General features: G+C 38.0%; 1 protein-coding gene across 4 annotated transcripts in view; it reads left to right on the top strand.

Annotated features, from left to right (window-relative positions):
- LOC117912180 (nijmegen breakage syndrome 1 protein) overlaps positions 1-23,820 on the top strand; it is a 118,483-nt gene that overhangs the window by 65,459 nt on the left and 29,204 nt on the right. For all 4 annotated transcript variants that reach the window (XM_034826678.1, XM_034826675.1, XM_034826677.1 and 1 more), the window contains exons 3-5: positions 34-298; positions 535-623; positions 12,621-12,751. In XM_034826678.1, coding sequence (XP_034682569.1) covers positions 34-298; positions 535-623; positions 12,621-12,751 — 485 coding nt within the window. The remainder of the gene's footprint in view (positions 1-33; positions 299-534; positions 624-12,620; positions 12,752-23,820) is intronic.

Raw genomic sequence — 23,820 nt, 5'->3', positions numbered from 1 at the left:
TGATTATTTAATCTTGTTTGTTTCCTTTTCCAGGTTGTGATGTAATTGTTAAGAAAGACAAGGGAGTATCCCGGATCCATGCAGAGATAATTGTTGATTCAATGATTTCCCTAGATCCACAGTGGAATAAATCTTCTAACGTATCCTCCAATGTTCGGATAAGAGATTGCTCAAAGTATGGGACATTTATTAACAAGAATCTTGGCTCAAAGGAAAAACTTCATGAGTTCCCAAATAAGGAAACAACTCTAAAAGATGGGGACTTGGTTTCATTTGGCACTGGTAATGCAACCTACAGGTAATTTCGGCACTCTGCATTTAGGGTCTAAATGTGTTGGCAACATAAGAACTTGCTTTTAATTGTATAATTCTTTGGGGGATTTAAATTATCAATTTGAATTTTACATTCCTTGGATTATTTCTAGTAGCATTGGATGATTCCGAATGTAGGTTAGGACTGAGAGCATCATGGAAAGTTCATATTGTAATATTTAACTCAGTTATTCTTATTCTTCTGTGACTAATATCTGGCAGGTTTGGTTTTGTCCCGCTCATATTTTTTGTTTATCGCTCAGAGCCTTTCCAAATGAATCATTCTCTTCAAGATAAAATTTCATCAATAGGTGAGCAATTTCCTTAGAAATATGCTATTTAACTCAACATGTTTCCAAAAGTTCTTATTACTTTGTTAAGAGGGCTATGACTTGTAATTTTGTGTGTGATTGACACCTTTCTTGCTTTTCTTTGTGCTTCTTGTTGTATGGTCTTGGCATTTTTTTAAGTATTAGAAGAAAAGGGTCAGAAAAGGTATTTTTCATCCCATTTATTTTTCCATTTAAGCAGTGATTGAAACACCTAGTAAGACAACTTGATCTCCAATGCCCTTTGGTTAATTTCCATCACCATTCACTATGTCAGATAACAAATGCTTGTAGTTGTCGTTGATATGATGTATCATTGAGAACCAAGTTTCTAAATAAATAACGAGACTTCCAATTTTTCTCTGCTAAATTTTATTTGTGAACTCTTTGGCCTTCCTCTCAAGGCTTTAACCTTGAATGGTGATTTGACTTCAATAATTATAGGGGTTGAATAATTTTATTGATGCTTATGGAAGGTGAAAACCTAATGGGTAACTAATACAAGCATTTTAAAAGTTTCTGCTTTGGTGGCTTAGCAAATGGAATCAATGAGTGGATTTTTACAGAGGTTCAAGACAATAATTCTGTCCTAATTCCTTCATGTGTTCAATGATGAAATTATCTTTTGTAGTTTTTTGTCCTTTTCCAAACATCCCACATGAAATTCCATATCAACTGCTCTTTTTTCTTGAAAATAATGAATTATTTAAAAATGTCATTTGTTGGGCATTCAATGTTTTGCCTTTCGAAAGCTACTTGGTTTGTATGTTTATCTCTTTATGCTAGCATGACATCCTTTCGATCTCTTCCTTTCTTGGATAGGCTTTATCTAAAGAGGATTGCTTGATTCTTGAGGCTGGGAAAAGGGCTTTTATATAGTGGCAGAGCTAGGGTTTAGAGAGATGATTAAATTGCTGGATTTTAGAGAGAATTAGTTAGAGTTTGGATAGGCTTTATCTAAAGAGGATTGCTTGATTCTTGAGGCTTGGAAAAGGGCTTTTATATAGTGGTGGAGCTAGGGTTTAGAGAGTTAATTAAAAAATGGTTAATTGGACAGGGTCAATACATATTCCTTGCCCCTAAATTGTACTTGATGCTCTGGTTATGGGGGAAAGATGGTTAAAATTCAAATGCAGAAGGGCAATTGAAACAGAATTGGTTAGGGTCATTCCTTTGGGGTGGAACTGGTACAAGAATGTTAGATGGAAACATTGGAGAAACATGCTCTTTCCCCTCAATGAAAATGTGCTATTGGTAGATTAACCTAGAGAAAGGTGAATATATATTTTTTGCAAAATTTTTAATATTCCTTACCCCTAAATTGTACTTGATGCTCTGGTTATGGGGGAAAGATGGTTAAAATTCAAATGCTGAAGGGAAATTGAAACAGAATCGGTTAGGGTCATTCCTTAGGGGTGGAACTGGTACAACAATGTTAGATTGGAAGCCTTGGAGAAACATGCTCTTTCTCCTCAATGAAAGTGTGCTATTGGTAGATTAACCTAGAGAATGGTGAATAAATATTTTTTGCAAAATTTTCAGGTGTTAAATCTATTCAAATGTCAATCTAGTTATGCAGGAAATAAATAAATAAAATAAAATAAAATAAAATAAAGGGCATAACATGATGATTTATGTTGAAACCTCAAACATAAATTGTTTGAGATAAGAGTCAAAAGGGCTTCTTACAAATCTAAGTTAAATTCATTAGAAAAATACAAAATAAGGTTTTTAATTTTTAATTTTTTTTACAGTTTTACAATTTTACTGAACAGATTTACTCCAATCTAATCCAAGCAACAACTTCTTAGGGAATCCTGCCTTTATGCTGTGATCTGCATTGAGCCACATTTTCTCATATATTATCTTCTAGTAGATCTTCAAACATGATCATAATCCTTTGAATCGCTTACTCTTTTTGTCTCACCTCATCCAAGGTAGTGTAATATTTATAGACAAAGCAATGTTAAGGCTGTGATGGGGTTAAAGAAAGTTTTAATTGTAATAGAAAGACTAAAAAGAAGTTGGGCTTCACTTTAATTGGACCTGAAGCCGTTTTTTCAGCTTCTTTTGATTGTCTCACTTGCTTGACCCTACGACAATTTTTTTTTTTTGTTGATATTTTTGGTCTATGGTTTGATAAAAACCTTTTCTAAATATATATATATTTTTTTGCTTTTAGGAAAAGTTCATTTTAGTCAAACAATGTTAATTTTGGCTTCTTGAAAAACAAGTTCTAAGTACCTCATCCTAGGGGATGCTCAAAAGAGGGTAGCTGATCCACTGTCATTATTTTTATTTTTATTTGTTCATGCGTGGTTAGAAGCTTGTTGGACATGAAACAAAAAATTACAACTCAAGTAAATTTTCATAGAATTTCCAATTAACATTTTGTTTAGACTCAAAAAAGTTCTAATTAGATTGCATATCATGCTCAATTTGTGGGGGAAGATGATAAAAATGCACTAGGGTAATTGAGGCAATATTGTTTAGTGTAAATGAGGGTGTGCATGATCGTTATGATGAACACTTATTTTTAGTTTATGGGGGAAAGATGGTAAAATTGCACTAGGGCAATTAAGGCAAAATTGGTTAGTCTAAGTGAAGGTGTTTAATGTGTTATCTTGCTTGTTTGCACTTAACCCCATTTGTTCCAGATGCAAGAGCCTGGTCTTTGTCTTTTTTAGGCTTATTTACAATCAAGTCTTTCTTGCTAGTCTTGTCCTGCCTTTCTAATTCTTCTCCTGCTTTCCCTACTAATTTTGTTTGGAAATCTCTAGTGTCTCTTAAGGTCAAGTCTTTTGTTTGGTTAGTGGTACATAAGAAGGTAAATACTAATGATATGCTATAGTTGAGAAGGCCCTACAAAGCTCTTAGTCCTAATATCTATGAGTTGTGTATGGAGCATGGAGAAGCAACAAATCATTTCTTCTTATATTGTCCTTTGACAATGGGGCTATGACACAAATTATTTGAATAGCCAAGATGGATTGTTCCCCCAAGAAGCATTTGTGACAGGATGACCATTAATTATAAGGGATTGGGAGGATTCAAGAGAGGCCTAGTATTGTGGCAAACTGCTTGTATTGCTTTAATTTGGGTGGTGTGGCGGGAAAGAAATGTTAGGGTTTTTGAGGACAAGGCAAGGAATTTAGAGGTTCTATGGGATACTATTCACTTCCTTGCTTCTTTTTGTGCATTTTATACCACAACTTTTAAGGGCATTCCCTTTAATGTGGTTTAACTAGATTGGTTAGTGGTGTGTAGCTCCAAGGGTGTGGATTAGTAAGGAGAGGTTGCCTTTTGTAATTCCCATGTGCCTTTTTGCTTTTGATATTCAGTTTGCTTAGCTTTTGTTTATGGGAGGATTCCTCATCCTTGTATTGTACTTATTAATTCCTATTTCAATATAATACATTTTTGTTTCGTATCCCAAAAAAAAAAAGAAAAAAAAAAGTGAAGGTGTTTAATAGTTGTATGCTCTTATTTTTTAGCCTTCTTTAATGGGAACACCTCACTGTGTCTTACCTAGTTTGATGATCAAATTGCTAAGATCTGAGTTCCATATACAAGAGGTTAGACTTCCACAAGAGCCTTGCTTAAGTATTTAGACTTTTTAATTTCTTTTTATGATTCTTTTAATGAAAAGAAAATTTGTTATCTGTTAGTCCTTTTGTTGTCTTTGCAAAGTGTAGTTCTTTCTTCCATGAGATGGTTTATTTTCCTCTAAATCTCTCTTCCTAGCCCATTTTTAAAGTTGATTCTCTTTTTTCTTCTCTGTAAGGAAAACTCATTTGAAAATCCCAAAGATCCTTAAAATTTCATGCCTTTGCTTGGTTGTTGCTAGCAAAAAGGTAAATATTTATGATATGTGTCGTCTTAGGAGATTCCATATAGTTATTTTGCTTGGATCACTTGTTTAATGCTTGGGGAGTGGGGAATTTGAAAACCATCTTTTCCCATATTGCTCTTTTACTTTGAAATTGTGACTCAGACTTTTCAGGAGCAGGGATGGCCTAGTTAGTTCCTAGAGGTTTTTTTATGTGATGATTATAACTTTTTGGGATTTTAGAATGAGCTTGTAGGTAGGCATTTTATTGCCTGGGGGAAGGGGTTGGTGGTGTTTGTACTATTCTAGCAACTTGGTTGGTATCTTGATGGAAAGGAATGTCAGGATCTTAGAGCAAACAGCCCATTGAATGGACTGTGGGAGAACATCCTCCTAGATGTCAATTGCCAAAGAGTTGTTGGGATTTCCCATAAGTATCATTATGCAGGATAGGAGTTTTGTTTCCATTCCATTCATGATAGTAGTGGAAATACGATTGACTGGACTCATTGGTCTGTTGGTTTCTTAAAACTGAACTTTGATGAATGTTTCTTGGGAATGCAAATCAAATGAGCATTATTCTTCCAAGATCATAGGAGTGGGATCATTTGTGCCTTTTCAAAAAGTTGGGTCTGGGCTAGCTACTGAAGTAGAATTACTCGCTTTATTCAAGGCCTCAATGTTGTAATGAAGTACCTAACCAATTTACTAGCATAGGAGGCTTTGACAAACAGTTTTGTAGTCATTGTTGTAGAGGGTCTTGAAGATATGACCATTGGATACAACATATTGTGGACTTGGGTAGGAAGTTGGTTGCTTCTTCTTGTGGAAGCTTAGGTCCTTTTGGTAAGATATTTGAAAACAATTCTCAAAAAATCATTTTTGAAGACAATTTAAAAAAAACAATTCATAGTTGTTTTTAGAAAAAAAATTCTGTTTGGGAACTTAAATATGAAAAACCGTTTTCTTGACTTATTCTCCTTGAATATATTGCCCACTTATGTACAATTAAAAAGTTTCCAAAGTATCTTCATAGTTTCAATTATTTCTCTGAATACTCTACAAAACAAATCTGAAAACACCTGAAATTTGTTCTAAAAAATAATTTATTTTTAGAACAAATTCTCAAAAAACTGTTTTCAGCCAAAATTTCGTCAAACATGTTTTTTAAGTTAAGAAAATTGTTTTTTTTATCCTAAAGAACAGAAAATTGTTTTTAAGAACAGTTTCCAAATGACCCTTAGATTAGTTAGTTAGTTGAAAGGCTGGCCAAGCGAGGAGCCTCATTGATTTTGTTGGAATCTCATTCTCCCTTGTGCTTTTTGATATTCTACCTCTTTAGGGATGGGAACCCAAAGAGCTTCTACTACGGAGATTTTTTATGTTTACTTACTATTGAATTTGGAAGAGAAACTGAATGATACTCTATTGAAAAAATTTAGTTTACATCGAGAGCTTAAATAGACAAAGCAATCTCATCTTGCAGAATATCATTTGATATTCTTTCTAACTCAAACTAGAGATAAAAAAAAATTTAAACACACTAGGACTTATCTAAACTAAACAATCTAGAATAATAGGATTCAATCAAGCCTTATCTTCTGGTTTTATTTTAAATTCAAACTCCTAAAAATCTAGGACTTATCTAAACTAAACAGTCCAAAATAATAGGACTCAGTCAAGCCTTATCTTCTGGTTTTATTTTTAAATTCAAACTCCTAAAAATCAAACCTACGGTTTCAACACCTACTCTTGTGTATTTTCTTTTTCTTATTGAAGGATTTCTCATCCTTTTCTGTTTTGTATGAATTCTTGATCTTATCCAATATAATGAAAATATAGTTTTATCTCGCACCTAACACCATCTCTTTCAAAAATAAAATAAAAGAAATGAATTGCACACACTCAATGTGCGCTATGCCCCCTTGATATTGCAATTATTATGCTCCCTCAATTATTATGCGCATACTCATAGATTAGTGCCTCTCTCAATTTTGCAATTATTATATTCTTTGTTGTCCTTAAATCAAGTTTCTGAGCATTTTTAGTATGTATGCGTACAAATTTTGCTAGTCACAGTTGGAGCCAATGCTTCTTAAAGTTTTAGTTAGTTTGCCCACTTAAAATTTTTCTGATTCTTCAATAGATCTTGTGTGGTGTGCTAATTATGCGAAGTCCATTTTACCTCCTATGAAAAATGATGTGTGTTGAAATTTGGCATTCAAAGTTAGGGTTTTAATTTAGGAAAGTATTTTAGGAATAAAAAAGGAGAGATCATTTAGGATATTTCCTTAGGATTCAGTTTCCTAATTTTAGGAGAGAATCAAGCTAGATTGATATTTTCTTATTCAGTCATTTGTGTATATATATGTGTATGGTGTGTACTGAATAAAGCAATAAAGGAATTCAGAAATTCTTCATGGTATCAGAGCCAGTTTTCTGAAACCCTAATCCCTTCTGGCCGCCTCTTATTCAGGCCATCATTCATTCCGGCCAAGTCTCTCTGGCCATCTCTCATTCTGGCCATCAGTCCCTGTTCTCAAAGCCAAGGGAGAAAACGCTTTCCGGTCGGTCGAATCGTCGTCAGAAAACATTCACCGCCGCCGACTTTTCCGACGAACTTTTCCGGCGACGTCTTTTTCCCACACCGCAAGGAGCGCCTAGAGGAGATCTCCAATTTTTCCCAAAGCACCGGAGCCAGAAAACCACCCACGCGCCGACAACGCGCGTTTTTCTGGCCTGCGACTGTATCTCACGCGCCAGCGCGTGAGGGCACGTGACCCACTTTCCGGCGACGCGCTTCCTCCTCCAGCCTCGCCTGACGCCGACTAGCCACCCTTCATACCTGTTTCTGCCATCTGAGCCCTGCACGTGCCTCTTTTGGGGTTCTTTTGCCTCCGTGGGCCCTCCGAATAGTTTTTCCGGCGTCCTCCGGCTATTTTTTTCTCAACCCCAATCCCTGCACGTGCCTTGGGAAGTGTTCTTCTACCTTTCCGATGGTGCCACGGTTGTTTTTCTTTTCCATTAGGCCGGTATCTCTGATTTTCTCCTCTTCCCTATTTCCAGCAACCATATTTGGCTGTCTTCCTCATCTCCATGACAAAATACGGAATGACATCATCACAAGTATCCAACGTCAGGACACCAGAATCAGGGGGCAGTTCTGAAATTTCAAACCTTGGTGGTAGTGATTCCTCTCCTATTCTCATCACAGGACACAAATTAAATGGCCATAACTATTTACAGTGGTCACAATCTGTGTTGCTGTTCATTTGTGGTAAAGAAAAGGATGAGTACCTCACTGGAGAAGCAGCCATGCCAGAAACTACAGAACCGGGTTTCAGGAAGTGGAAGATTGAAAACAGCATGATCATGTCATGGCTTATCAATTCCATGAACAATGACATGGGTGAAAATTTCTTGCTGTTTGGGACTGCAAAGGACATATGGGATGCAGCCAAAGAAACTTACTCAAGTTCTGAAAATACTTCAGAACTTTTTCAGGTTGAATCAGCCCTACATGACTTCCGCCAAGGAGAGCAGTCAGTTACTCAGTATTACAACACACTCACAAGGTATTGGCAGCAACTTGACGTATTTGAGACTCACTCATGGAAATGTTCGGATGATGCAGCAACATACAGGCAAATTGTGGAACAAAAGAGACTGTTCAAGTTTTTCCTAGGACTAAACAGGGAATTGGATGATGTTAGAGGCCGAATCATGGGCATTAAACCCCTGCCAAGTCTCAGGGAGGCTTTTTCAGAGGTTAGGCGTGAAGAAAGTAGAAAGAAAGTGATGATGGGATCCAAAGAGCAACCTGCCCCAACATTGGATGCCTCTGCTCTTGCTGCTCGGTCATTTAATAGTAGTGGTGGAGATCGTCAAAAACGAGATAGGCCTTGGTGTGATTATTGTAAGAAACTAGGCCATTATAAGGAGGCTTGCTGGAAGCTTCATGGCAAACCGGCTGATTGGAAACCAAAGCCACGGGTTGACAGAGATGGCAGAGCACACACGGCTGCCAACTTTGAGAGCACATCTGTTCTCGAGCCGAGTCCATTCAACAAAGAGCAGATGGAGATGCTATAGAAACTATTAAGCCAAGTTGGCAGTGGCAGTACTACCAGGATAACCTTCACTGCTAATCGAGGAGGAATGAAGCCGTGGATAGTGGACATAGGTGCTTCTGATCACATGACAGGAGATGCTGCCATTCTTCAAAATTACAAGCCAAGTAATGGTCATTCATCCGTCCATATTGCTGATGGTTCAAAGTCAAAAATTGCCGGGACAGGTTCCATAAAACTTACTAAAGACTTGTATTTTGACTCTGTCCTCCATGTTCCAAACTTGGATTGTAATCTTTTGTTCATTAGCAAATTGACCCGTGATCTCCAATGTGTTACTAAATTTTATCCAAACTCGTGTGTTTTTCAGGACTTGAAATCGGGGAAGATGATTGGTAGTGCTGAACTGTGTTCCGGGCTCTACCTCCTCCCATGTGGCCAATTCTCAAACCAAGTCTCTCAAGCAAGTTGCGTACAGTCTCAGAGTATGTTAGAGTCTTTCAATTCTGTGTCAAATTCTAAGGTCAATAAAGATAGTGAGATTATACTGTTACACTATCGCCTTGGTCATCCTAGCTTTGTTTACCTTGCAAAATTGTTTCCCAAATTATTTATCAATAAAAATCCAGCATCTTATCACTGTGAAATTTGTCAGTTTGCAAAGCATACTCGAACAGTATATCCTCAAATCCCATACAAACCTTCGACTGTTTTCTCTTTAGTACATAGTGATGTGTGGGTTCCCTCACGGATAAAAAATATTTCTGGCACTCGATGGTTTGTGACATTCGTTGATGATCATACACGGGTAAACATGGGTTTTCCTTATGAAATAAAAGTCAGAGGTCGGGCACATTTTTCAAACCTTCAATCTTATGGTTCAAAATCAATTCAATTCCAAAATTCAAGTCCTTAAGTCAGATAATGCAAAGGAATACTTTACTAGTAGTTTCAGTACTTATCTTCAAAATCACGGCATTATCCACATAAATTCTTGCGTTGACACCCCACAACAAAATGGGGTGGCTGAACGCAAGAATAGACATCTCTTGGAGGTTGCCCGATGCCTTATGTTTTCCTTTAATGTTCCAAACTATTTCTAGGGGGAAACCATTCTCACAGCTACCTATTTAATTAACCGTATGCCATCCAGAGTGCTTACCTTTCAATCCCCACGTCAACTTCTCTTAAAAAAATTCCCTCACACCCGTGCAGCCTCTTCTGATTTACCACTCAAAGTATTTGGTTGCTCGACATTCGTTCATGTGTATCCTCAAAATCGTAGCAAATTTGCTCCTTGAGCCAATAAGTGCATTTTCCTAGGGTATTCTCCAACCCAAAAAGGGTGCAAATGCTATTCTCCAACCAACAAAATATTTTTCACCACCATGGACGTCTCTTTCTTTGAACATCTCTTCTTTTATCCCAAATCTCATGTTCAGGGGGAGAACATGAATGAACATCAAGTTTGGGGGTCTCTTCTTGAGGCTGTACCTTTTTCTCACTCAGAGTCACCAAATCCTTCCCAATCCGCGCCCACTGAGTTGTCCACACCCATGCCGTCATCAGTCCAGCCAGCCCAGCCCATAAATGTTCCTTCTCCCGTGACCATCCAGTCTCCCATGCCTATTCAACCTATAGCCCCACAACTTGCTAATGAGAACTTACAAGTTTACATCAGGAGGAGGAAAAGACAGGAATTAGAGCACGGATCACAGCCAACATGTGGCCAATATATTGACTCCATTTCAAGTCTACCTGAAGAGAACATAGGTGAGGATAGGGCTGGAGAGGTGCTAATTCCCAGCATTGATGATTCTACTCTGCCGATTGCATTAAGGAAGGGTGTTAGGAGATGTACAGATCATCCAATTGGGAATTATGTTACGTATGAAGGGCTATCACCATCTTACAGAGCATTTGCTACTTCTCTTGATGATACTCGGGTTCCCAACACAATACAAGAGACATTCAAAATTTCAGAATGGAAGAAGGCAGTACAAGATGAGATTGATGCACTTGAGAAGAATGGGACATGGACTATCACAGATTTGCCGATTGGGAAGAGGCCCGTGGGGTGCAAGTGGATTTTCACCATAAAATACAAAGCAGATGGATCAGTCGAGAGATTCAAGGCTCGTTTGGTAGCTAGAGGGTTTACACAATCCTATGGGATAGACTATCAGGAGACTTTTGCTCCTGTTGCAAAACCGAACACTATCAGGATTCTTCTCTCATTGGCTGTCAATTAAGATTGGTGCTTGCAACAACTGGACATAAAAAATGCGTTTCTAAATGGTGACCTAGAAGAGGAAGTCTACATGGAAATACCACCTGGTTTCGAAGGAAGTATGACAAAGAATCAGGTTTGTAAACTCTAAAAATCCTTGTACGGCCTTAAACAATCTCCCCGAGCCTGGTTTGATAGATTCACAAAGGCAGTCTTGAAGCTGGGCTACAAACAAGGTTAGGCTGATCATACTTTATTTGTCAAGAAGTCTTATGCCTGGAAAATGACCATATTGATAGTCTATGTCAATGATATTATTCTATCTGGGAATGATATGGAGGAATTACAGAATTTGAAGAAGTATTTGTCAGAAGAGTTCGAAGTTAAAGACGTTGGAAATTTGAAATATTTCCTTGGTATGGAAGTGGCTAGATCAAGGAAGGGAATTGTAGTCTCTCAAAGAAAATACATACTCGATCTTCTTAAGGAGACCGGTATGCTTGGATGCAAACCAATTGATACTCCTATGGATAGTCAGAAGAAACTTGGTATCGAGAAAGAGAGTACACCGGTAGACAGGGGAGATATCAGCGACTCGTCGGACGCTTGATTTATCTCTCACACACTCGGCCAGATATTGGCTTTGCAGTGAGTGCTGTAAGTCAATTCATGCACAGCCCCACTGAGGAACACATGGAAGCAGTCTACAGGATTCTTAGATATTTAAAAATGACACCAGGGAAATGTCTATTCTTTAGAAAGATAGAGAATCGTGACATTGAAGTATACTCAGATGTGGATTGGGCAGGAAACATCATTGACATGCGGTCCACTTCTGGATACTGTTCTTTTGTCTGGGGAAATCTTGTTACCTGGAGGAGTAAGAAGCAATGAGTTGTAGCCAGAAGTAGTGCAGAAGCTGAGTACAGAGCTCTAGCACAGGGAATCTGTGAAGGGATTTGGATAAAAAGGGTTCTTAGTGAACTGGGACAAACGAGTTCATCTCCGATTCTGATGATGTGTGATAATCAGGCAGCTATAAGCATAGCAAAGAACCCCGTGCATCATGACAGGACCAAAAACGTTGAGATTGACAGACACGTCATCATAGAGAAGGTGACTAGTGAGACGGTTAAATTGAACTACGTTCCTACCAAGCACCAAACCGTAGACATCCTCACCAAAGCTTTATCTAGGCCTAACTTCGAAGACTTAACTTGCAAGCTGGGATTATATGATATATATTCTCCAGCTTGAGGGGGAGTGTTGAAATTTGACATTCAAAGTTAGGGTTTTAATTTAGGAAAGTATTTTAGGAATAAAAAAGGAGAGATCATTTAGGATATTTCCTTAGGATTCAGGTTCCTAATTTTAGGAGAGAATCAAGCTAGATTGATATTTTCTTATTTAGTCATTTGTGTATATATATGTGTATGGTGTGTACTGAATAAATCAATAAAGGAATTCAGAAATTCTTCAATGTGTCTATAGAATCAAGATAGTTCACTATCTAAATATCTTATACCTCCATTTTCTATTTGATCCGATATTTATTCTCTTAACTGTCTCTGTGAAACTGTTAGAAACAACTTATCATAAATCAAAATTCAATGTTTGAACTTATGTAATTAACATATTTAATACAATACAACTTAATGATGACAGTAACTAGGGAATACGGGGGAATCCCTTTGTCATTATTGTGTCCTTCAAAAATTTTCACCAGTGTATTCAAATATTATTTGGGTTTTATTACTCTTACTCATTGAGTGATTCTATGTATTGCTTACAAAGTCATCTATTCTTCAGATGAGATTATGCAACTGATGAATAAAGTGTTTTCAATATAGGCGCTTCTGTTACTCGTGCATGGAGTTCAGAGTGCACACATGTGCTTGTTGATCAGTTCATGCTGGTGAAAGAAGATTTAGTTGATATTTTCTTGGCCAAGAAGCCTCTTGTCCTTAATGATTGGATTGAGGTAAAATTTATCCCATTTTATTTCTGATGTATTACTTGTAACTAAAATATTTGGTTATAGTAATAAGGTTGTTACTTCTAAGAAATGCAGATTTTTGAGTGGTATTTTGAGGGGAAGTTCCATTTGTGATGAATGAAGGTTTGAAAATAGTTATTGGTATCATTGTTTGTGACTGTCTATAAAAGAATTTATTATTTCCCTTTCATAGGTCTCATTGTTACAATTTTCTCTCAATTTTTTGTTTGTTTGTCTGTTTATTTTTATTTTTTTATAAATTTAGTTGAGTGGGACCTTTATCTTGTTGAATACTAAGAAGGAATGGAATGTATGCAGGATTTGATAGCTTGTTGAAAGATCACCCACTCTACATGTCTCCACATCCTCCCATCTTTCTCATTGGAAATGAAGCTCACCCTTTCAGAATTTGCTTTTAATCCTAAAACGACTTCAAGCAATGGAAGGATGCACCTAAAGTACAACAAATGTTCTTTATTAGGCACATAGAACAAAAGTATTATCCACAAACAACAAATGCAATATCTCCATGTTGATTTTTTCTATATATTTACTTCACAGCTTGTAAAATATATATGTATATATATATAAAGCATTGATCAAAAGCACATTATCTAATCTTCCCATATTCTTTTTGTCTTTATTCAACATTCCTAGAAAAGTTAGATTGAGGCTGGAGAAAATTCAAAGGGATTTCCTTTGGGGTGGGGGTTGACGAAAAATATGCATCTTGTGAAGTGGTCGACAATGTACATGGAGAAGAGTAAGGAGGGTTTGGGCATTAGACACATTTCTTCATTCAATAAGGCGCTTTTGTACAAATGGAATTGACATTATGCAATCGAAAAAGGAGCATTTTGGAATAAGGTAATTAGTGGTAAATATGGGGAGGACGAGGGTGGCTGGTCCTGCGAAGTGAGAGATAGGTATGGGGTCGAACTATGGAAATCTATTAGGAAAGATTGAAACACTTTCTATAGTAGATCTTCCTTTGTGGTGGCTAATGGGATGTGGGTGGAATTTTGGAAGGATAAATGGTGCAGGGATGATCCTTTGCGTGTTTCCTTCCCTTCTTTATATGCCTTAGCCATTTCAAAAGAGGTCTTGGTAGCGAATTTATAGGATTGAACAAGTGAGAGGGTCATTGGAATCCTTATTTTTCTAGACTTTTAAATGATTGAAAATTGGACGACTTAGAGGAATTATTTTCAAGTTTGCAAGGAGTGGTGGTAGATAGTGAGGGGGAAGACAAGGTGGGGTAGACGAACTCAAGAAACAATAAGTTCTCAGCTAAGTCTTTATGTGTTGCTTTGGAATTGGGGGAATCAATTTCCTTTCCAACAAGTGTAATTTGGAATACATGGGTGCCTTCTAAGGTGAGTTTTTTCACTTAGGAGGCTAGCTGGGGTCAGGTGTTGACCCTAAACTAGTTTCAGAGAAGAAGGTGATCTTTGGTCATTTTTTTCTTTGTAAAGTTGAGGAAGAATCCATAAATTACATTTTTCTTCATTGTTGCAAGGCAAGGGTTCTGTGGTAGTTGCTCTTTGCTCTTTTTGGTATTCATTGGGTGCAGGTTTCTATGGTTAAAGAGATTCTCTTAGGTTGACATGGATCATTTGTGGGTAAAAGATGTAAGAAGCTTTGGTGAGCAGTTCCATTGTGCATCTTTTGGACTGTTTGGAATGAAAAGAATTAAAGATTGTTTGATAATGAGGAATAATCGAATCAAAGTTTGAAAAACACTTTTCTTAGAAATTTGTTTTTGTGGGTTACAAATATATAGGTTTTATGTCTTTAAATGATTTTGTTGATTGGTTAAGTTCTTGCTAAGGGAGGGAGTTGCTTTTTGTTTTCTTTCTTTTTGCTTGCTTCTTTTGGCTTCCATTGTATACCTCCTATGTGCTATGATGTTCCGTCTCTCTGACACTTGTTTATAAAATCGTATTATTTGCTTATCAAAAAATGATCTAGCCACATCATATTGTTTCTTGGTATGCCATGTGACTAAATTCCCTCCCACTAACATGTAGTACCCTAAAGTTGATCTTCGATTTATTATTGATCCTACCCAATGAACATCTATATATTCCTCTACTTCCAAATAGCCATGTTTAGATAGCAAACCATTCCTAAGAGCAGATTTTAAATAGTTAAGAATCTTGTGTATAACCAACATGTGTTTTTCAAGGAGTATGCATAAATTGACTTAACACACTCACTGCAAAGGCTATTTCATAGCAAGTATGAGCCATGAATGTTTACTTCCCGACTAATATTTGGCATTGCCTTTGTCTGCTGGTGTATCATTGGGCATTCACCCAACCTGTGATTTTGTTCAATAGGAGTATCAACAAGCTTACTAGCCAACATTCTTGTTTAGTTGAGTAAAAAATGTATTTTCTTTGAGAAATAAAAATCTTTTGCTTCGACCTAACAACTTCAATATTTAGAAAATATTATAGAATACCAAGGTCTTTGATATCAAATTCTGTTGCCAAATATGTTTTTAGTTTACTCAGCTCCTCACTATTTTTACCTGTCACCACAATATCATCCACATACATGATCAAGATGTTAATCTTCCCATTGGGTGAATGTTTGAGAGAAAAAAAGTGATCAGATTGACTATGATGGTATCCATACTTCTTCATGGCCTAAACAAATCTACCAAAGCAAGCTCCAGGTGATTGCTTGAGTTCATACATGGACTTCCGTAATCTGCATACCTTGCCCCTTTTTGTTAGGTTAGGAAAGCTATGAGGAAAGTCCATGCAGTCTTCTTCTTCTAGATCTTTGTGAAGAAATGCATTCTTGATATCAAACTGTTGAAGAGGCCAATCTAGGTTTACAGCCAAGGATAAGAGGACCTGAATGATAGTTATCTTTGCCTCTGGTGTAAAAAGTTTCCTGATAATCTGCCTCATATGTCTGTGTATAATCTTTAGCTACCAATCTTTCTTTGAACCTCTTCATAGAACCATTTGCCTTATGTTTCACTTTGAATATCTATTTGCAACCAATTGTCTTCTTTCCCTTTGGCAACTCCACTAGTTCCCGTGAATCATTGTTTGTAATGCTTCAATGTCTTCTATCATGGCAGCTTTTCACTTTATGTTAGTAAGAGCTTCATGTGATTTATTAAGAATAGATGCAAAGGACAACTGGTTTGCAAATATTTTATAAGGTGGAGATAAAGGATGTGAAGACATATAATAAGAGATAAGACTTTTTATACTACAGTTTGCAAAACCATAATGAGTCTAGTTCTCAAAAGTTAATTGAGTTGACTCTTCAATAGAAGGATCAATAGAAAGTTTAAGGGAAGCAATTAACTCTAAAATACTTGTTGAAGCATCTGATTGGTCATTAGGTTAATCAAAAGGTGGTTGAGTCTTCTCCCTTCATGAATATACCAATCTATATGGCTCAATAAATCCTCTGGAAGTAGATGCAAAAGCTTCAAATGATGATACAATGGTGAAAGGTAGTGGTAGCATATCCTAAGACTTCTCTTCCTCCTTAAGAGATGCATTTGAATCTCCCCCTAAATGGTAAACTTGATCTTCAACCAAAGTAACATTCATAGAAACAAACATTTTTTCTAAAGGCAGGTGGTAGCATTTGTATCCCTTTTTTTTCTTTTTCTTTTTTGTGGTAGAGTACCCTAAAAGATGCACTTAAGTACCCTCAAATCAAGCTTACTCTTATGTTGTTTATGCATGTGAACATAACAAACACAAGCAAACACCATGGGGGAGATATGAAGACAAGTTAGAATAGGATGTGTTTTGGATAAGGACTGGAGAGGGTTTGAAATTGAAGGACTTTTGAGGGAATTTTGTTAATGTGATATGTTGCAATAAGGACTACATGACCTTGGAAGGATTGAAGAACATTCATAGCAAAGATTAAGGATCTAACGACTTCCAATAGATGATGATTCTTACACTCGGCTACACCATTTTATTGGGGTCATCAATACATGAAGTTGGATGAATAATGCCATGAGACTGAAAACAAACACTTATGCCCTAATTGAAATGCTTCCTTTCACCATCAAATCATAAAACTTGTATTTTAGTGTTAGATTGGGCAAGAACCATTTGATGAAAGAACTTAAAGGTGGAAAAAACGTTACATTTTTTCTTTCAACAAATATATCCATGAAACATTAAACACAATCATCAAGGGAAGAAACACACCACCTAGAATTAGAATGATTAGAAGCACGAGATGACCCCCACACATCACTATGAATAGTTAAGAAAGACACCAAACTTTTATTAAAACTTGAAGGAAAAGAAGTTCGATAATGTTTGGCTAACACAAAACTATGACAATGAAAATTAGAAACTTGAACTTTTGACAGGATTGCAACGACTTGTGGAAATTGCTAAATGATGGATGTCCTGATCTTCTATGCCATATCCAAATCTGTTCTTCTGATGTTGGCCTGCCCACTACTTGATTTGCTTTTCTATCCAAATCTTATCAATTCATATAACTCTCTCTCTACCAAGATTAATCTTCGCTCCCATAAGAGGATCTTGAAAGACATAATGAGTCTCAAAGAAAGTTACGTAACACTTTGGAATCTTAGTAATCTAGCTAATGGACAATAAGTTATTAGATAAACGTGGAACATGATAACACTCAAGTCCTCCCAAAGAGTCCTCCTTAGATAAAGCCATCCTTACACTTCTTAAATAGATACATGGTAAAAAAAGGCTCTAACTAAAATAAAGGCTGCAACTAAAATACCTAAGGATTTCTAGAACTCTTTTCTCTCACATTACTAACCTTCACTGACTAGTCTTCAAGCAAAAGAGGTTACCTCTTTAGAAAAGCACCAACCTAACACTTCTTACCACCATTTTGGAAATAGCCTCCATCTTGGTTTCTTACAAGCAAACTAACTTGGCTTTTTGAACCCTTAGGAATGATTTCTTACCTTTCTTTTACCTTCATCATAAAGGCCTTGAGTTCCAAGAGATGCTTCCAAGCTTCATGAGACAACAATAGATGTCACCTAACCCTTCTCCCAACCCTCTTCATGGTTGTTTTCTTGATTCCCTTTGTTTTTCTTAGAGAATATGTCAGGGAATAATTGCATTATGTTTTTTTTTTACCCTAAGAAATGTTAATAATGTTGGCAGATTTGAACAAATCAAAGGAGATCCGAAATTGGCTAATTAATTGTAAGATCTCCTAAAGTTTTGGAATTATGTTTGTTCCTTTTTTAGAGTGTACAACTATTGACTATCATGTATAGAATCAGGAAATCATTATATGATTTTTTTCCTTTTCTAGAAGTACAAGTCAATCTAGGTCCTTGTATAAAAAGATAGCTTGTAATCCTTTCAAACTAAGAAGATACAGATTCAATTTCTTTGAATTGGTTTATATTTTTATATGATATCAGAGCCGAATTAAGGTTCTTCTTCAGCCATCGTCTTGCTCCAATTTCTGGAGAGTATTTCTTCTCCTAAGCAACCTTAATTGCTGTAATTTGTTTCATTTATCTAGCCAGCCTCTTTTCATCCCCTGTTTATTCCTTTCATTCAAGTAAAAGTTATGTCAATCACTTATGAAAATCAAGCGTCTTCCAAACTACAAAGTACCCAGCAACCAACCCAGCCAATTACCATTTTTCAAAATGATAACCCCACTCTTCAAATCACCACAATAAAACTTGATGGTACTCATTTTCTGGAATGGTTCCAGTCTGTCAAACAATTCCTTAAAGAGTAGAGTAAAGATGGGCTATAAATTTGGAGCTATTGCAGAACCTGAAGAAATAGATCCAAAAGATGCTATGTGGGATGCTGAAAATTCAACTGTGATGTCTTGGTTGCTGAACTTGATTTTGCCTGAGATTAGTAGGCGATTGAGACTTCTTCCTACAACCAAGGAAATATGGCATTCAGTGAATCAAAGCTATTCAAAGATTGGTGTTGCTGCTCAAATCTATGAACCAAAAGTTCAGATTCATTGGACCAAACAAGGTACAATGACTATAACTCAATATTATAATACAATGAGAAGTTTGTGGTTGGAACTTGACTTGTATCAAACTGTTGAAATGGAGTCTGGTGCAGATAGTGTGAAACTGAAGAATTTTCTGGGATTTGAGAGGCTGTTTGAGTTCTTGGCTGGTCTTAATCCGGAGTTGGATCAAGTAAGGGGTCAAGTGCTAAGTAGAGAACCTTTCCCATCATTAAAAGAAGCTCATGCCTATGTGAAAGGGGAAGACAGCAGAAGGATAATGATGCTTCTGAATTCAAGTACAGAGAATCTCATTGTCACTGCACCAAATAATTCAGCATTGTTGGCTTCTAACTCTATACTTGGGGTACCAAAAACAGAAGGAAGAAAGCCGCTTGATAGGGATGGCCTATGGTGTGACTATTGTCACAAGTCTAGGCACACTAGAGATAAATGTTGGAAGCTTCATGGAAAGCCCCAAAACATTCAAAAGATGGAAAGCCAACAACTTGAGGCGCACAGGCTCATCATGTGGCAGCCATAGACACCCCACAGGAAAGGTTTAGTTCAGGGACTACACCTGTGAATGTGTTCAAAATGAGGAAATGGAAAAACTCAGAAATCTTTTGAAGCAACTTGAACCACAAGTTGTTGCCCAAGACTTGAACAAGTCTTCCTATTCCTTTGTCCAGTTAGGTAATATCCAAGCCCTTAGTGCATCTAATAATCCATACTTGAACACTTGGATCATAGATTTAGGTCCCTCTGACCACATGACAAATTATTCCAACTTATTTTCTACATAATTTGCCTATTCTAGTAGAGAAAAAGTTAGAACTGCTGATGGCTCATTTTCTTCTATATCTGGTCAAGGAACTGTTGAGAGAGAGAGAAAGAAGAAAGACCTTAATTCTCATTAATGTAATAATCTACTTACAATTGAGAAATATATATATATACAAGGCTAGGAGTCCTAACTACCATACATGTATCCTATATTAACAAGGAAAGGTTATACACTATAAATACATTATATTCAACACTCCCCCTCAAGCTGGAGCATATACGTCATATGCACCAAGCTTGTTACAAATATATTTAATCCTAGGACCTCTGAGAGATTTAGTGAAGATGTCAGCTAGTTGATCATTTGAATTAACAAAACTTGTAGCAACACATCCTGATGCGATCTTCTCTCTAATGAAATGACAGTCAACTTCAATATGTTTGGTCCTTTCATGAAAGACTGGATTGGATGCAATATGTAATGCGGCCTGGTTATCACATATGAGTTTCATCTGTTCATCCTTTCCAAATCTCAACTCTAGAAGAAGATGTCTCAACCATATGAGTTCACATGTTGCCAAAGCCATAGCTCGATACTCGGCTTCAGCGCTAGATCTGGCCACTACATCTTGTTTCTTACTCTTCCAAGATATTAGATTACCTCCAATAAAAACACAGTACCCTGAAGTGGAACGTCTATCTGTGGGTGAACCAGCCCAATCTGCATCTGTGTAACCAACAACCTGAGTATGACCTCTGTTCTCGTACAACACACCTTGGCCTGGTGTACTTTGATATATCGAAGAATGCGGATTACAGCATTCCAATGGCTATCACATGGTGACTGTAGGAATTGACTAACAACACTCACAGGAAAGAAATGTCTGGACGAGTAATGGTGAGATAGTTCAATTTACCTACGAGCCGTCGATATCTCCCGGGGTCTCCTAAAGGCTCCCCCTGTCCTGGTACAAGTTTGACATTCGGATCCATAGGTGTGTCTACCGGTTACAGTCTAACATACCAGTTTCTTCCAGGATGTCTAAAGCATACTTCCTTTGGGAAAGGACCACAGCAGAACTGGATTGAGCTATCTCAATTCCCAAGAAATACTTGAGTTTCCCCAAGTCTTTGGTCTGAAAGTGGGTAAAAAGGTGTTGCTTTAGTTTCTGAATACCATCCTGATCACTGCCTGTAATGACGATGTCGTCCACATAAACAACCAGATAAATACATTGCCCCAAAGAGTTATGATGATAGAAACTGAATGGTCTGCTGTACTGCGAAGCATGCCAAACTCTTGAACAACAGAACTAAAACGGCTAAACCATGCTCGAGGAGATTGTTTCAAGCCATATAGAGAACGGCGTAACCTGCATACTAAACCAGACTCCCCTGAGCAACAAAACCAGGAGGTGCTCCATATAAACTTCCTCGGCAAGATCACCATGAAGGAAGACATTTTTAATATCCAATTGATAAAGAGGCCAAGAACACATGGCAGCCATGGAGAGAAGCCAGACGGACAGAAGCAATCTTGGCAACTGGAGAGAATGTGTCACCATAATCAGAACCATAAACCTGAGTATAGCCTTTAGCAACTAAGCGGGCCTTAAGGCGATCAACCTGACCATCAGGACCAACCTTAACTGCGTAAACCCAACGACAGCCAACGGTAGATTTACCCGAGGGTAAAACAACAAGATCCCAAGTGCCATTAGAGTGCAGAGCAGCCATTTCATCCACCATTGCCTGTCGCCAGCCTGGATGGGAAAGAGCTTCATGGTGCTCTTTGGAAGAGAAACAGAGGATATAGCAGAAACAAAAGCAGAAATAGGGTGAAGATAATCGATGATAACTCAAAAAATTGTAAATAGGATGAGGATTACGAGTAGAGCGAGTACCTTTCCGAACAGCAATGGGTAAGTCATTAGGAGAAGCAGAGCCGGGGTAGGTGAAGCCGAAGGGATAGGAAGTGAGTCAGCAGGTGCCTCAGCAAAAGGGAGAGGAGCAACGACACGAGGGCGACGATGATAAACCTGAAGTGGTCGAGGAGGCATAGCATCAGGTGGGGAGACAATGGGAATAGGCAAGACTTCAGAAACAGGAAGAGACTCAGAAGTGGTGGAAAGAATGGTGAGTCCTCAAAGAAGGTGACATCGGCGGAGATAAAGTATCGATGAGTCTCAAGGGAATAACAACGATAACCCTTCTGAAGTCTGGAGTATCCCAAGAAGAGACACTTCATGGCTTTGGCGGAAAGCTTGTCCTGTCCAGGAGTGAGAATATGAACAAAGCAAGTACAACCAAAGACACGAGGAGGAAGGAAATAAAGTGGTTGGTCAGGGAAGAGAAGGGAGTGAGGAATCTGATCATGTAAGACAGAGGAGGGCATACGATTAATCAAATAACAAGCGGTAAGAACAGCGTCCCCCCAAAAACGAAAAGGAACATTGCTATGGAGGAGGAGAGTACGAGCTGTCTCAACAAGATGTCGATTCTTGCGTTCAGCTACCCCATTTTGTTGAGGAGTATGAGCACAAGAAGACTGATGAAGAATCCCATGATGAGACATAAACGAAGTAAATGGGGCTGAAAAATATTCCCTGGCATTGTCACTGCGTAACACACGAAAGAAACATTGAACTGGGTTTGGATTTCAACATAAAATTTCTGGAAAATAGAGAATAACTCAGCTCGATTTTTCATTAAAAATAACCAAGTACATCGAGAATAATCATCAATGAAAGTGACAAAATACTGAAATCCTAAAGTAGAACGCAGTCCGACAAGGACCCCAAACATCAGTGTGGACAAGCTCAAAAGGAGACTTTGCCCCGATTATTCAAACGCTTTGGGAACGAGACACGAGTATGTTTCCCAAGCTGACATGACTCACACGGAAGCGACGATAAAGTGGAAAAACGAGGGACCATCTTCTGGAACTTGGAGAGACTAGGGTGGCCCAGACGATTGTGAATGAGGAGAGGACATCAGTGGAAATGCAAACTGCAGGAGATGAATCCGAGGTGAGGTGATAGAGGCCTTGAGACTCACGTCCTATGCCAATCGTCTTCCCCGTACTCCGGTCCTGCAAGGTCACAAATTTATCAGAAAAGGTAATAGAGCAATTAAGAGTACGAGTGATTTTGCTGATGGAAATAAGATTAAAAGGACATTCAGGAGTATAAAGGACAGAAGTGAGAGGTAGAGAAGGCAGAGGAAGGGCCAAACCAATACCTTTAGCCACAGTTTGAGAACCATTAGCTAAGGTAACATTAGGTAAAGTAGAGGTAGTAGTAATAGAGGAGAAAGATCCTTATTACCAGATAAGTGATCAGAAGCTCCAGAATCTAGAATCCAGGGTCCAAGAGAAGATGTGTGGGTAAGGCAGGCAGAGGCATTACCAGGCTGGGCAACAGAGGCAACAGAAGCCTGAGATGCGGAAGAGCTCGGAGCTTGAGGCAGCGGAGAATCAGAGGACTGGGCCACATGGGCAGTGCGAGGAGGTCGTCCATGTAACTGATAGCAACGATCGCGAGTGTGGCCAAGTTTATTGCAATAGGTGCAATGAGGACGTTGACCTCTACCTCGGGTACCACTACGGCCTCCTCGAGAGTTAGTTTGAGAAACTAACACAGAAGAATCTGAAGTGCTATCAAATGGCAAAGTCTGAGTGGAGGAGATACGGAGGAGGCGAGCAAACACATCATCCAAGGACGGAACTGATGAACTACCAAGAATCTGATCGCGGACAGGCTCAAGATCCGGACGGAGGCCAATAAGAGTAAGAACCATGAAGAACTTGTCAAGCTGTGTTTGTTGAGCCCCAACATCAGGAGTAAGAGGCATCACAGTCAAGAACTCCTCCTTAAGAGAGGCAATCTGACCAATATAAGTAGATAGATCCAAGTCCTGTTGGCTGAGATGGACAATAGCAGAAGCCACCTTATAAAGACGCTGGATATCATTCGTATATAATCCTTTGGCCTGAGTCCAAAATTTAAAACAAGTTTTGTAGGCCCGAAGATGAAGAAGAATCTTGGGATCAACCGATTGCCATAATACACTACATAACTGTGCATCTATCTTCCTCCACTGTACGCGGTCAACCTCAGGGATATCTGCCTCCTGTGTAATCAAGTGATCCTCATATCCTTGACCCATAAACCAAAGTTCAACAGAGGCAGACCAGGAAAGATAATTGTCACTGCCAACCAATTTCTCCGAAGTAATCATAGGAGATCCAGATATAACAGCGGAAAAAATGGAATTTTAGTAGT

This window comes from Vitis riparia, chromosome 4 (genome assembly GCF_004353265.1).
Source record: "Vitis riparia cultivar Riparia Gloire de Montpellier isolate 1030 chromosome 4, EGFV_Vit.rip_1.0, whole genome shotgun sequence".
In the NCBI taxonomy this organism is placed as follows: Eukaryota; Viridiplantae; Streptophyta; class Magnoliopsida; order Vitales; family Vitaceae; genus Vitis; species Vitis riparia.
The sequence above is the reverse complement of the archived record's forward strand: the minus strand, read 5'-3'. Positions and strand labels throughout refer to the sequence as shown.